Here is a 15467-nt window from a genome sequence, read left to right as displayed (position 1 = left end):
ATATGATTGTTTTAGTGTGTGCGATTCTACATGAATGTTTGAGTTTACGTGGGATAGGGTTGGTGAAAAGAGCCTGTGTGTCTGGGTGTTTTTGTGTGCTGTGAGGCACATTGGGTGATTTTTGACCCACAGAGCAACCCACAGCTTTGAGGTGACGCATACAATAGCCAGTAGCCTATTCTCTGCTGGCCATATTTGACCCATAAAACCAGGGTCAAATGAATGTTAGCCAACTAATATTCATGAATTCTAAATGTAACAAACCATTAGAGAAATGCTTTAAATGTATACATAAGAAGCTTTATTAAAACAATACAACTAAAATGACCCCGTTACCAACCCCAGAGGTTATCAGACATGAGAATATCAATACTTGCATGCAAAAATAGAAAGATATAAGAATAATTTACAAATAGTTGTTCTCCTACTGAACACTCCAAGTTAAAAATTTCTCATGAAAATTCTTTACAGTTACACAAATAGTTAAAGAAGTCACTGTGTAGAATTGTCCTATTTGAAGAAGTAGTCATGAAGCAGTTATTCTAATACAATGTTGCATGGTCCCCAGAAGACATTACCAACATTACATACATTTCAATGTCCTTTTACATTTCGTAATTTTATCAAAATTATGCTATTAAAAAATATATTTACAATGCCATCTGTGGCTATATTTAGTCCTACAGAAGTAGATTCACCCTATCCAACAATAATTGCTTCAAAAACCTGATATCAAGCTAAACTGGGATTGAATTTTCTACTGAATGTGTTATTGCCTGTCAAGTCTTCAATTGCACAATTAGAGCTGAAGATATAGCAGATTGTCCTGAGGAACTTAGAAAGTTTTAAAATTTAGTTGACATTGTTTTTTAGCTTTTTCAGTTGTGATCAATAGATTGATAACGGCAATCATCTGCACAACCACTAAATACAAGACAGAGGTGGTTTTAATGCATCTCAATCTGCTGGATAGTCTTACTCTAACCTTGCTTTGTGGCCTCTAAAGTTGTACTAATGATCTGTTTTAGTTAGCAGCCATCGTTGTCTTAGCGCTGCCCTCTACGATCGTCATAACGGCGCTCATCATCATAATGGCGGTCGTCATCATAGCGCTCATTGCGATCACTGTACTTGTCACGACGGTCGCTGTAGTTGCTCCGTTGGTCATCAAAGTCACTGCGCCGGTCATCATAATCTCTGCGACGGTCATTGATGTCACTGCGGCGGTCATCAAAGTCACTGCGGCGGTCATCAAAGTCACTGCGGCGGTCATCATAATCTCTGCGTCGATCATTAATGTCACTGCGCCTGTCATCATTGTGCTCTGACTTTTCCTCATATTGATCCCGTCGAGTTATGGGGCCCTTGGAATCACTGTAAACCACTGAGCTCTCTTGAGGGTGGTGATTTTCATCATTTCCGTCTGGGTCTTTGTCAGTGTACTCAGGAGCTCTGCAATTCACATTAACAAGGGTTAGGTATTATTGTGAACTAATTTGAAATAGGAAAAAAAATCTAGAGCAATGCTTCAAACCAAGTACATGTTAAATTCGTGCAACACAAGAACAAAGATAAATGTATTACTGTGTTGCAAATAAATATTTTCTCTAATGTATATAGATGGTACTTCATGAAAGTTTAAATCTCTACTTCATTCAGTCATTTGTTTCATAAGTTATTTGTTTCGAAAACAGGTATGTGGCAATTGTTTAATCAGAGAGAGTTTCCTGGGAGACGCAAACATATTGGAGATAATAAATCTACAAAATCTCCTAGAGGATATGAAAGAGGTGACTGGGGACATGTAGGTCTGGATGTCTTAAGGAGACAAAACATGCATGAAGTTTAAAGTTAAATAACTTGGAATAGAAATTAGTCAAATATCCATTCAAAGAGTTTTTGCCGTAGAATTGTTGTAACCCAGTTATAATTGTTACTCCATTTGTCTAAAATATTTAAGTTTGAAGATCTAATATCAACTAAACTTCAGCAGCAACTGGATTAGACAATTAAATTATGTTTTCTTTAAACCTAAAGAAAATATGAAACACATTGGACTATTTGTTATGCACCATTTTTTAATTAATGCTTTCTTTAAAATAACTGAATAACTTTTTGTGTGATAGCTTTATTAAATTCTGTTTTTGATTCACCTGGCTTTCTGTAGAAGACCCAAGTCCAAGTCTCTCATTTGTGTGAGAAGCAACTCATGTTAGGTATTTAGTCTCTAGCAACAAATCTGTCAAATCTCATGTCCCATATTTATGTACACTTTGCATAAAATCTGGGTTGCAGAGAAGTGAAAAGGTCCATTCAAAATTTGAACAGACTTTTACTAAATTCAGTTTAAAAAACTCCACATAATTTAGGCATTACTGGAGAAAACTGGTAATGTCTTGTTATCAAACAAGCATTTAGCATAAAAAAGTTGAAAATTAAAATGTCCAAAGATGCACATTCTAAAATTGTGGAGACTCCTTGTTTGCCTTTAAATGTACAAAGGTTTAAGTGTGTAAATTGATTTTTAACATTACCCCATCGCATAAGCCTCCTCCTGTTGTTTTTTCTTTCTACAGTAGCAGCAACAGATGATGATAACCAGTAAAATCAAAGCGGCAGCAACTCCACCAATGATTCCTGCAGTACTGCCAATGTTCAGGGATGCTACAAGATCGAAGGACATTAAAAGTTAAGGAACAAGAGACAAATATGAGTTATGATGCAAAGAAGTATGTCCTAAAATAAAATTCATAAGACAACATACGCGGCAAAACCGAGAGCGTGAAGTTGCTTGAAGCAGAGCCAACTTTGTTGGTGGATGTGCAGATGTAGTATCCCGACGTCTCTTTGGTTACGTTAAAAAGACTCAATATTCCTCCCTCTGCGAAGCACAAAAGTGTACATGTTAGTATTTTTTAAAATAAAATACAGAATACATTGATTTCTAATTTTGTTTGTTTGGAAATTGCAGTTTTATTTTAATAAAGTATTATGAAGAATTACTAAAGTATTAAATCAGTCTAAAATATAAGCTAAACCAGAGTCTACGTATGTTTGTAATGATATGAAGTACAAGTTGCTGTAAATGTCAATGATGTTTACATTTTGTCAATAGTGTTGAAATTCATAGTAAATATCATACAAAGCATTGTGCCATACAGAGCGTTTTCCTTTTCTTCCTCATAACTTTTCTGTGGTAAAACAACAATGCTGTCATGCAGGTTAGGGACATGTGAGGTTCCTCAAAACTGCCCAATCTGACAAAGAAGTGACTCCTTTTCACAAACACTAAGCTTTAATGTTAGCAAAGTGCCAATTTCACCATAATCACAGTCGTAGTTGTTCCAGAGAGGTATCCATTCTTCTCCAGCACTTACTGACAGTAGATTTGGGGTCTAGAGGACGAAGATTGTTCAGAACATCATAACTTTCCCACTTGTATGTGGGAGAGGGAGAAGCTTCCTCAGACACACAGGTGAGATTGATGTTCTGGCCGTACTCAGGCTTTCCCTGCACATTGAGGATGGGCTTGGTTGGAGGCACTTAGGAAAAGGAACAAAAACAAAACAGGTTCTTTAGGAATCAAGTGACTAGAGTCATTTTGGTACAACACATCAGTATTAACGTATAATCTTTTTGGAGATTACTAAAGTAAAGCAAATATCTGATCTTTCCAAAAATATATACCTTTAAAATCGTATTATCCTTAAATAAAAGGCTTTAGAGAGCCACTCCAATGAAAACTGTGGTTTTGGTGTTTTAACATGTTCTTGTAGGATTGTTCTCATGATGGAAGACATGTATAAAGAATTTTTTTTAACTTGTCCTATTCAACAGCTGAGCAAACAGCTGAGTTGAAGGCCTCTAGTGTTGAACAGATTTTACTGTTACAATAGGGGGTTATGCATCTTCTGATGGCCAAGGTGTATATTTGTGTGAATCCCTTTTGTAATTAAGGCAAAACATTATTTATATTAATTATATTTATAACATTTCGTTGGACCGGACGGATAAAGAATAACAGGGAAGAAGTGAGAGGGATGAGGGATGTTAGAGATGCGGGCGTGAAGGGAGGGGGGGGGGGGGGGGGTTGGTTAAGGGTTAGGGAGAAAATGGGAGGCGAGTCGACTTCCTGGAAGTTTACCATCATTGCTTTCAGGTATAAATTTTAGTCTACAGGGGCGGAACCTGTCCGCACATACACTCAAATGTTCACAAATCTTCACATACAAACATGTCAACATGTAAACAGTACAACTACAGCTCACACGCACATACTTATGCTTTATGTCATATTTATGATGTTACGTTTTTTTAGAACTTTTACAAACTCATTTGTTTGTTGTGGTTTTATACTAACGTTTTTTAATTTTGCACTATTTCTTATTATTTTATTATGCCATTTTTAATATACATGTCCTATAATTGATGTACGTTTACTTCTGTTTTTTGTAATTGGTTAACATTGTAATTTGCCAAAAGTCTGTCCTGTGCTTTATTATACATTTAATTTGTAAAAAAAATATATATATATATATATATATATATATATATATATATATATATATATATATATATATATATATATATATATATATATATATATATATATATATATATATATATATATATATATATATATATATCCGAAATTATTCTATAACCAAGCATTTCAAGAAAAAAAGTATCACTGGTATTCCTGTGATACTAGCCCTGTAAGTACTTGGTCTCGGATCCATACCCAAAGTCCTTGTATCGCCCACCCCTACTTATTTGTGTCATAGAAAATACGCTAGTTGGGCCAAAAGCTCCCTGCTCTGCATCCACTTGCAGACAAATGGATCCACCAACGTCTTCATTTTCCTCGTCTGAGCTGGCATATGGCTTTAGTGTACTGCTAAAAGCTCTGAAATTAGTCACCATTTTTGGTGCGCTGCTAATGTTAGCTTGGGGTTGTGAGCTAGAGGGAAAGAGTAAAACAAAAGGTTGATGGGATATCAGCACAGGCTTACTCAGCACCAATGGTCGCACCCACAACTCAGAGGGGAATTTCTTATGAGCAGAGATGTGACGTTCACAAATAGACCGAATCTTTTGAAGGGCTCATGAACATGAATAATGGAAATCGAGTCATGATTGATATTTTTTCTCCGACCCCTGGAGTTTGACACGTTAAACATAAAAGCTTCAACAAGTTCATCCTTCTCATTTCAAATGCAAATTTTACATCAGATGTGCAAACACGATTTGTGTAGGTACCTCCATAAAAGAAAAAAAAATTAAGAGTGCCTCAGAGCTGCAGTCAATGCAGTCAGCAACAGCATGGATGGTGGGATTCGGGGGGGCTCAGTCGTCGTTCTGGAGTTGTAGTCATGACTAAGTTTTTCTGTGTTGTTAAAAATATTCTTGTGTCGAGACTTCCGGTTTGTACATCATCGGGATGGCTGTGTAGTGGGAGAGCTCCCGACTGAACCAGAGAAATCAGTCAAAAAAAGCCCCGGGAACGGCGAAATCAACTATGTAAGTTGAATATAACATCGAGGGCAAAGAGAGAACACCAAAGACCAGTGTTTTGCAGCGAATTGGTGGAAGCAAACTGACTTTGAAACGGGCTAACGTTAGCTGCTAAAGCTTGTCACCGGAGGCTTACCACCTAAGTTAACGTTTGCTAACACAAGCGAAATGGCAGAATACAATATACTGCTGCAAGAGCTTAGAGCGTTTCGCCAAGAAAACAACGAAAAATTGGAAAGTATTAAAGAAGACATCGCTAAAGTGAATAACCGAATGGAAGAAGCTGAGGGGAGGATTGAAAAAGCAGAGGAGCGAATCCAAACAATGAAAGACGTTATGGTGGAGCTAATGCAGGTACACGTGAAGCTAACAGACAAGCTAACGGACCTGGAAAGCCGCGAAAGGAGAGAAAACATCCGGATTTATGGTGTGCCAGAAACATCTGAGCGAGATTCCCCCTCAATGAGTGCTTTTGTGGAAACTTTACTTCGTGAAGGTTTGAAGCTAGAGGGCGCGGAGAATATAAACATCGAACGAGCCCATCGCTCACTAGGGCCGCCCCCCCCCCTAACGGAGCCTCACCACGCTCTATTCTGGTGAAGTTTTTAAGCTTCAAAACCAAAGAGCAAATACTCCGCAAAGCATGGCAACAAAAAGGCTTTACCTGGAAAGGTAAACAGATATCTTTGGACAATGACTACCCTCCACTCATTCTCAAGAAAAGAAGAGAATATGCAGCTATCCGGAGGATTCTAAAAGACAAGCAGATCCAGTTTCAAACCCTATTTCCTGCAAGGCTGAAGGTGAAGTATGCTGATGGAGTCAAGATCTACAACACAGCGACAGAAGCAAGTGAGGACATGAGCGAAAGAGGATTTCCTGTGGAGGTCATCAAACCACCGGAATCTGTTTTGGAGCGATACAAGCAGCTGAACACCTGGAACAGGGTGACTAGAGGGACCGGCCGCACTGCACCAGGCCCACCGGGTCCGAGTTATAAAGAAAAACTGAGAGCATTCAGGAGAACCGGTGCTGACCCAGCGGTGGAGTGAGTTTTATAAATACCCTGGAAAGGTTTCCCAATGGTAACTTTGGTTTCCGTTTCTGATAAATCAGAATCTACTAGAACTTGTCTGAGGAGATCTTATTTTTATTTTCTTATTTTTACCTTTTACCTTTAATTCAAATAAAAATATTGAGACGTAATGGTCATCAGGTGTATAAGTAACTGACATTATACGTGGTTCTGTCGGTGGGACAATCTCCCACACCTAAAGCCCTGCTCAAAAGGGCCCCCCCTACCAAAGTGAGGAGGACACTGCCTTTAGAGGCTCAACAGGGTCTATTTCTAAGACCCCTACCTTGGAAGTTTAAGTTACCTACATTTGTTTTTAGTTATGTTCAACTGTTAAGTTTTCTTTCTGTTCAGAGTTCAGTGTTCAAAATGAGGAGCAGGGAATATATGTGCAAAATACTAAAATGTGAAACATTATGTATGACAGAAACGTAAAACTGCTTACACTTAATATCAATGGCTTACATAATCCAGTTAAGAGGTGGAAAACATTATCCAAACTAAAACAAGATAAAGCAGAAATAGTCTTTTTACAAGAAACACATCTCCCAGAGGCTGAGCATCTAAAGTTGAATAAAATGGGCTTTAAACACGTTTTCTATTCTTCCCATAGCTCAGGGCGGAGGACAGGGGTGGCCACCCTGATAGCTGGGGCAGTGAATTATCAACATGTATCAGAATACAAAGACAAAGAAGGCAGGTATATAATGATAACAGGAAAAATCAATAGTATTCTAATAACATTACTAAATGTGTACGTTCCCCCTGGTAGCAACTGGTCTTTTTATAGACATATTTTTGAAATAATTTCAACAAAAAGTCAAGGAACCTTGATATGCGGCGGAGACTTCAATATTGTATTAAATAACTCTCTCGATTCCTCAAATGGCAAAGGTGACTATAGAAAGATTGGGAAAAAGATGAGACATCTCATGGAGGAAATGGGCATAGTTGATGTGTGGAGGGAAAATAATCCAACAAAAAGAGAATATACTCACTACTCACATCCGCATAACGCGTACTCCCGTCTAGATTACATATTTATGTTCAAAAATTACCTACTAAGAGTGAAAAACAGTGATATTGGAATTTGTGCAATTTCTGACCATAATCCAGTTCAGTGACGTGCGGTGAGGTTAATGGCTGGTGAGGCACTGACGTCATCAGTCAGATTTACAAACATATGAACCATGAGTATAAATAACTGAGTAACTTATTCACCATTTGATTGACAACAGTTAACGTTTTGTTTAAAATATAATTTCAACATGTTTTTTTTCATATACAAACTGCAGCATAGAAAAAAGCACAAACGTTATTATCGTCTTACCTTTAGTTGTAAATAAAGTCCATACGCCGCTCCTTCTGAAGAAAATGACTTGCCGCTTGCTATCACTTCTTCTAGTATTTTTAGCGTCATAATCTCAGGGCTCACCGGCGCCCCCTAACATGAGGCACGAGAACTGCAACATGAGGCACGAGAATGTCTGGCCTCACCCAGCGGCTTTTTCGCCGTCGTTTAGCGCTCAGCACAAGAAACACGTCCCTCACATACAGTTATTTATAAAAACAAGCACTGTGCATCATATACATCTGCTAAATTATTTAAACTCAGCTCATATAGTACAAGTGATTGAACCGACATACAGAGAGACAGCAGTACCGTCTGACTGCATAGGTATTGCGCAATCCAAGGTGAGGCTCAGCGGGCTGGTGCCTCATCGCAGGTCACTTAGTATCTGAACGGCAAATGCGGGAATTCAGCGATTTTGAAAAGAAAAAACACCCAAAAATGGTACATTTAAATGGAAAATGACCGCAAAGCACAACTTACTGATTAAATATAATAATTGAATTTATTTTTTCTCTTTTCTTCCCATAATGACAGGTGAGGCTGTGCCTCACCTGCCTCTCCTGACTGCACGTCACTGATCCAGTTACAGTGAGTCTCTACTTGGCTGGACAGAAAAGAGCTACTGTTTGGAGATTAAACAATAACATCTTAAATTATCCAAATATCAAAGATAAATTAAGCTATGAAATTAAAGAATACTTAATACATAATGATAATGGTGAGGTATCATCAGGAACTCTCTGGGATGCTCTAAAAGCAGTTCTGAGAGGGAAAATAATTAGCATCTCATCCTACCAGAAAAAAGCTAATCAACAGAAACTGAAGTGCTTAGAAGAAAAACTGTTAAAACTTCAACAGGAGCATTTCCAAAGTGTAAAGACCAAAAATAAGACTGAAATTATAAAATTAAAGAAAGAAATTGACGACATCAATACACTGGCGGTACAGAAAAAACTTGTTTTAATGAAACAAAAATATTATGAAGTAGGCAGCAAATCTTTTTAAACTTCTATCTTATAAACTGAGAAAACAACAAGCAGAGAGAGCAATTTATAAAATAAAAAATCCTTCAAGTAAAAAAATTGAAACGGACCAGGAGAAAATTCAACAGTGTTTTCATGAATACTATAAAAATCTCTACTCAGAAACAAACCTAAATAATAGTGACCAAATAGATGCATTTTTAAAAAATTTGGATTTGCCAACTCTAACAGTTGAGCAAAATGAAAAATTGCTTACAGCAATTACTAGTGAAGAAATTCAATTTGCGATCAGAAAACTAAAAAGCGGAAAAATGGCAGGAGCAGATGGGTTTAGTCCAGAATGGTATAAAACGATGGAAACTCATCTAATTCCAACCTTATTAAAAACATTTAACTGGGTGATGGAGAAAAAAATGACTCCATTGTCTTGGAACGAAGCAATAATCTCAATAATCCCCAAAGAGGGAAAGGACAGACTGGATTGTGCTAACTACCGGCCAGTTAGTGTTTTAAACATCGACTACAAACTATTCACTTCTATAATATCACGGAGATTGGAAACAATTCTCCCAATGCTGATACATAAGGACCAAACAGGATTCATTAAACAGAGACAGACACAGGACAGCATCAGGAAAGTACTAAACATAATTCATCAAGTTGTTCAACAAAAACAGGAGACTCTAGTGATCAGCCTGGATGCCGAGAAGGCATTTGACTCGGTGAGGTGGACCTTTTTATATAAAGTACTCGGCAAATTTGGCTTTTGCAAATCAATCATTGAGACAATTTCAGGGTTATATAACAAACCAACAGCCAGGATTAAAATCAATGGAGACCTCACTGAGACGATAACCTTAGAGAGAGGAACGCGGCAGGGATGTAACATGTCTGCCCTTTTATTTGCATTATACATTGAACCTCTTGGGCAATGGATCAGGCAAAGAGCAGACATTAAAGGAGTAAAAGTTTCAGGAAAGGAACAAAAGCTTTCCTTATTCGCAGATGATCTACTATTAACTATATCTCAACCTACAAAAACTCTACCAATAATTATGAACTCCCTTAAAGATTTTGGCACTCTGTCAGGATATAAAATTAATGTAAACAAGACACAGGTTTTAACTTTAAACTACAGCCCTCCTCAAAATATTAAAGACGAGTACAAATGGGAATGGCAGGCAGACTCAATTAAATATTTATGCATTGCTCTGCACAAAGATTTTACAAAGATGTTTGAAGTGAACTATGGACCACTTAATACTAAACTACAGTCAGATCTACAAAGGTGGAATGCAATACCATTTTTAGACCTTCACTCACGGATTGACTCAATAAGAATGAATATATTACCACGAATGTTATATTTATTTCAATGTTTACCATTTCCCATACCCCAAAAGCAGTTTGTAGAATGGGATAAGATGTTATCAAGATACATATGGAGAGGGAAAAAACCCAGAATTAAATATAAAACCTTACAATTAAAAACAGATCAGGGTGGCAGAAATCTTCCTTGTCTACAAGACTATTTCTGTGCTGCCCAGCTGAGGCCTCTTATCTGCATGTGTTCTCCAGTTTACACTGCAGGGTGGAAAGATCTAGAGCTGAAAACTTTTGAAAAAATGCCATTAAAAGCTTTATTAGCAGATATCAAGTTACAGGGGGAACTTCCTTTACAAGATGACCCCTTACTGAATATGATGATTAAAACCTGGAATGACACAGTTAAAAAATGCAACTTGATGGAAGACTCAAAAATTCTCAGATGGTGTGCGTACGACTCAGAGTTCACCCCCAACAAGTATGATGGTAGATTTAAGTTATGGATTGCCAAAGGGCTAACTGATTTCAACTCATTTGTTCATAAGGGAGCATTTCAAACATTTGATACCCTAAAAAAAAAACACGGGTTAATTTCTGACGATTTCTTCAGATATCTACAGGTCCGGCACTATTTCAATCAAAAAATTAAAATATCCACAGATGACCCAAGGTTTCTTAAAACTTTTAAAACGTTAATAAAAGCAATATGCCCTACGAAAATAATTTCTAAGTTATACAATAGTATCTTGTCGCACAAGGGGGAGAACACATACTATGTAAAGGAAAGATGGGAACGAGAAGGACAGCTCACTATCACAGAGGAGGATTGGGAACAAATATGTCGGAAACAATGGATCACAACAGGATCAAACATTTGGCGTGAATTCTGTTGGAAAAGCATAATGAGGTTTTTTACTACACCCTCTCAAAAAAAATACCTAGGAAATAGTAAATGTTGGAGGTGTGGTAACAATGGAGCCAATCACTTCCATATATTATGGGACTGTGTGATTATCAAGAAGTATTGGTCTGACATACATGAACATCTGCAAAATGTGTTTTCTATTGTTTTCCCCTTATCTTTTGAAAGTCTGTTTTTGAGTAAAATTGATGGCCTAGACAACAAAAATAAGAAACTGCTCTACATTCTGCTGGCAGCCAGTAAGAAAGCAATAACCAGAAAATGGCTTAAACCTGAACAACCAACGACAGAAGACTGGATTGATGTGGTACAAAGAATTTATATAATGGAAAGAATCTCACACTCTTTACAAATACGGCTGGATGTTTTTTACGCTACTTGGTCTATATGGACAGAATATGTTAAGCCTGTAAGATCAGATTTCATCTGAAATCATGTCATATCATTTATGTTTTGAAACTCCCTGCTTCCTCACATGTTCCTTTTTTATTTATTATTATTTTGTTTTGTTTTTTTGTTTTTCAATTAAAAAACTGAGAAAGCATGAACATTGTAACACGTCAAAACAATGTACAATTTATCCTGTGCTTTTTCAATAAAAAATAAATTTGAAAAAAAAAAAACATTTAAAATTCAAAAAAAAATAAAATAAAATAAAAATAAAAAATAAAAAAATATTCTTGTCAAAATGTTAATGGAGTGTCAAAGTAGCCCGATTTGTTTTATAAACATGTATAAAAATGGCTTTTTTGTTACATTTTTCACGTTTATTTTTTAAAATGAGGGGATCTTATAACAGTAAAATAAACTTGTTTTTAACCATTCATGACATGATTTATCAATCTTCCAAAATATCTAATGATGATTCAATTTATTGCCAGAACTGTTTATAATTAAAATAAGATTTAATCACATGTTCTTATCTTCTGCTGCACAGCAGTACTTACTTTCTGTTCAAAAGCAAAAGTTCTTAAATTACAGAATCGCATAAAATTACTGCAAATAAATCTGCTTCATCAGGAGGATCGGAACCAAATGGCTCTTTTAGTGTTAAAAGTTGCAGACCATCCTGTTTAGTCGTTACATTACTGAAATAATTCAAAGTACTCATACACACTCTTTAAACAAAGGGTAGCTAGTGATCTCAGAATCAACTCAGAAGAGTTTTAAATATTTACAATGAATCCATATCAGACTTCAACATCTTGTCCACAGATGTCAAACAGTATAGGAGTTTTTCCTCACCGAGAAGGAGGGTCTAAGGGCAGGGATGCCCAGTTCAGTTTAGTCTGTTTAGTAGTTCAGTTTAGAATTTTCCTATTGAATTCTATGTATTCATGATCATTTTGATTTTATGGTTACTTTACAATTACCAGTACGAAGCCCATTGAGACGACTGTTGTTGTGATTTTGGGCTATACAAATAAAATTGAATTGAACTGAAGCTATAATTAATATGAAAAAAACATTTCAAACTCAATTATTGGTGGGAAATCTGAATTTGAACTATGCTGATCCAGATCTCAGCCCATCAATCTTTTCTGTGATTATTCTCAGGATAAAATGAATAAACTCAGAGTGATTAATATAAAAAAGAGCCAAATGAGTCAGTCTTGTGAACAGCTCTTTTACAAGAACCTATCCAACTGCAGGTTTTCAGAAACTATGTCCTAGGAAACGATAATTTTCTCGAATTTTGCCTAAAGACCGCATAATCCTAATAAAAATACCACTAGTAATGTTTTAACAATAGATTGAAAAAAATGATTGGAGTGGTACTTTTAAGGGCGTATACCATGCAAAACCAACTTTAGAGCTTTTAATAGTATTGTTTGTTAATTCATCACAAAAAAAGAACCTCAAAGCGGTTTTTTGAGCCATTCACACATTTCTGAGTATTCCTCTTAAACCCCGCGCTCTGAGCACCAGCACCTTCCAATCCACGAAAAAAGAAGTGGGTTCTCACACTCATAGTGAGAACCCTGGAGAACAGCCCCATCCAGGAAGAGTCTGCGCTGCCAGCACCGCCCCCAGGCACACACGCACACACACTTTCTCCGCAGGCCTAGCAGTGATCTCCAAAAACTCTTAATTTATATGCACATCCATCTTCTCAAAAGTTCAGATATGTTTTGTTTTCGTGGGTGAAACGCAGACACGCTGCCGAGGTCAGCTCTAGATTAAGGTCATGAAATGGGCGGTACCCACAAGGAAGCGAAAGGCGGTGCCTAAGAGATTAAGTGGTCCTTGTTCCGGGTGAAAAAAATTGTTTGCAAAAATACCACATATTTCATTAAAGAAATTGTCCTTTAGTGTGCTAAAAGTAATATATTATCATATATATGGATATAGTTTATTCTGAAAGGCTTAAGATTACCATGATACGGGCCCTTTAAACAAGTTAGTCAAAATAAAAACATTTTTTTCTTTTCTGTTTTAAGTACAAAAGTTTCTGTTCATGGTATTGGAGTGTAAGAGATTCAAACAAAAAGCCACCAAGTCATTTTTTAGGAAGACCTTAGTTCCACTTAAATCATTGTTAGACAACAAATACAGGATTTGTAGTCATCTGTCTGGTTTTAAGCTTATTGCCTGCCTTTTTCATCTCCCACCAACCAATTGTCTCTGTGAATGTAAAAATACTTACCCAAAACCACCACATTTGTTATAGCAGCCGTGTTCCCTGTAGTATCCCCTCGAACCTGGACACGGCACTCATAGAGCATGCTATCTTCAAATTTGAGGAATTTGAGCAGAAGATTAGCCTGGCCTGTCAGGACCTTTGCATCAATGGAAAATCGCGTTGGATCAAAACTTTCTGACAAATCAAAGCTTTCGTCGGGATAAAAGTAGGTAAGGATTACCACCTGTTGGAAAAAATCAAACTTAGAATAAAACATTTATGTCCATGTGTACTTATATTATTTTAATACTGACATCCTCAGCATCAGGTTGGTTAGGCCTCCTAGACCAGGTGATAACTGCAGATTTTGGGTTTTGGACCGTTGTTTTAAATGTGCAGGGTATTGTGGCGTTGCCTCCTCTGGGAACATCATACGATTTCTGAGGAATACTTACACTAAGGGCTTCAACATTTAACCACACTGTAAGGACAAAACACAAAGAAGTCATTTATAACTATAGAGCAGATTGATTTCAAGGAATAATTCAAATGCTATGCTGAAGTATAAAAAATAAATAAGAACAAAAACCTGAATTATGCTTAGTTTTTGTCCATTTGGTTCATTAAAACAGAAAATGTGTGGTGTAAAAGCCCCATTTAGTTCATTTTTCAATAAACAAATAATTTTAGAAATATTTACGGGTAACAAAGCCCATAAAACTGATTTTAAGCTTTGGGTGTTCGAGCAGAACAAGGTGTGGCCGAGTCTGTAGTAGCAAAAAAGAACATTCTCTGTCCGTCTGTCTACTCACCAGTACACAGAAGCAAAAAGGTAAACACGCCGCTCTCCATGGTAAAGGATGAACTTCAATCGGCCAAATACAACTTTTGCTCCAGTATTTCTGGAGCTTTTACTTGATTTGAAAGGGGAGAACCGAAAACACCTATAACTAAGCACTGCACTGTCGAAACTCCTGACTGAGATGCCCCTGCTGCCACACCTGTCCCGAGATGATTGACAGTGCCTGCCACCAATCACTGGGCCTACCGTTGCACCCGTAAGTCATTGGTCCCGCCCATCTTACGTGTATCTGCTTGTCCTTTCCTTTCATAGAGTCACAAAACCTCCACTGGATTCTCTTTAATCATCTAGCAGAAAAATTCTCAGTAACAACAAGAAAAAATCCCAGATAAATGTGTTGGAACAAGCACAGGTACTTGACTGTATTACATTTAGTTTTTCCTCAGAGAGTGCAAAAAGGAAGTGAGCATAATGGGATTTCTATGGAAGTCAGAGTGTTCTTTTTTCTTTTTTGGACAAACTTGTTTGACAAGTTATATGAACAGATGCACACAACCACACTAGAAAACCACAGACCCGGGTGTCAGTCTTACACTTACACACAAACTATTCACAGACAGACTTTGAAAACAAAATAAATAATATGACCTTCAATGAATTTGTCTTATTTTTAAACTAAATTTTGGTTGAATGTTCTTTTTCTATTTCAAAATACTATCTAACAATTAACTAAAAGTAGTAGGCCTCCATTTGAAGTCTTTTTTGTCACAAACATTTGCTAAGTACAAGTATGGCACATGGACCATACACCATGTGGTCTTGGAAGTATACTAACTAAATATATCTTAGTCCTAGAGAGGCCTTTGAA

At 36.9% G+C, this 15467-nt stretch overlaps 1 protein-coding gene across 1 annotated transcript; it reads right to left on the bottom strand.

The window, feature by feature from the left end:
* Nucleotides 1–278: 278 nt before the first annotated feature.
* LOC101172378 (cell surface A33 antigen) lies at nt 279–14797 on the bottom strand. The gene is made up of 7 exons (XM_023953344.1): nt 14610–14797; nt 14112–14278; nt 13822–14041; nt 3378–3542; nt 2765–2881; nt 2535–2664; nt 279–1452 (listed from the first exon to the last, which is right to left on the bottom strand). Exons 1-7 carry the CDS (start codon nt 14647–14649, stop codon nt 1047–1049), a joined length of 1245 nt encoding a protein of 414 aa, XP_023809112.1. The 5' UTR covers nt 14650–14797; the 3' UTR covers nt 279–1046.
* Nucleotides 14798–15467: the final 670 nt, after the last annotated feature.

This window comes from Oryzias latipes, chromosome 3 (assembly GCF_002234675.1).
Source record: "Oryzias latipes chromosome 3, ASM223467v1".
NCBI lineage: Eukaryota > Metazoa > Chordata > Actinopteri > Beloniformes > Adrianichthyidae > Oryzias > Oryzias latipes.
This window is presented reverse-complemented; position numbering and strand designations above follow the sequence as displayed.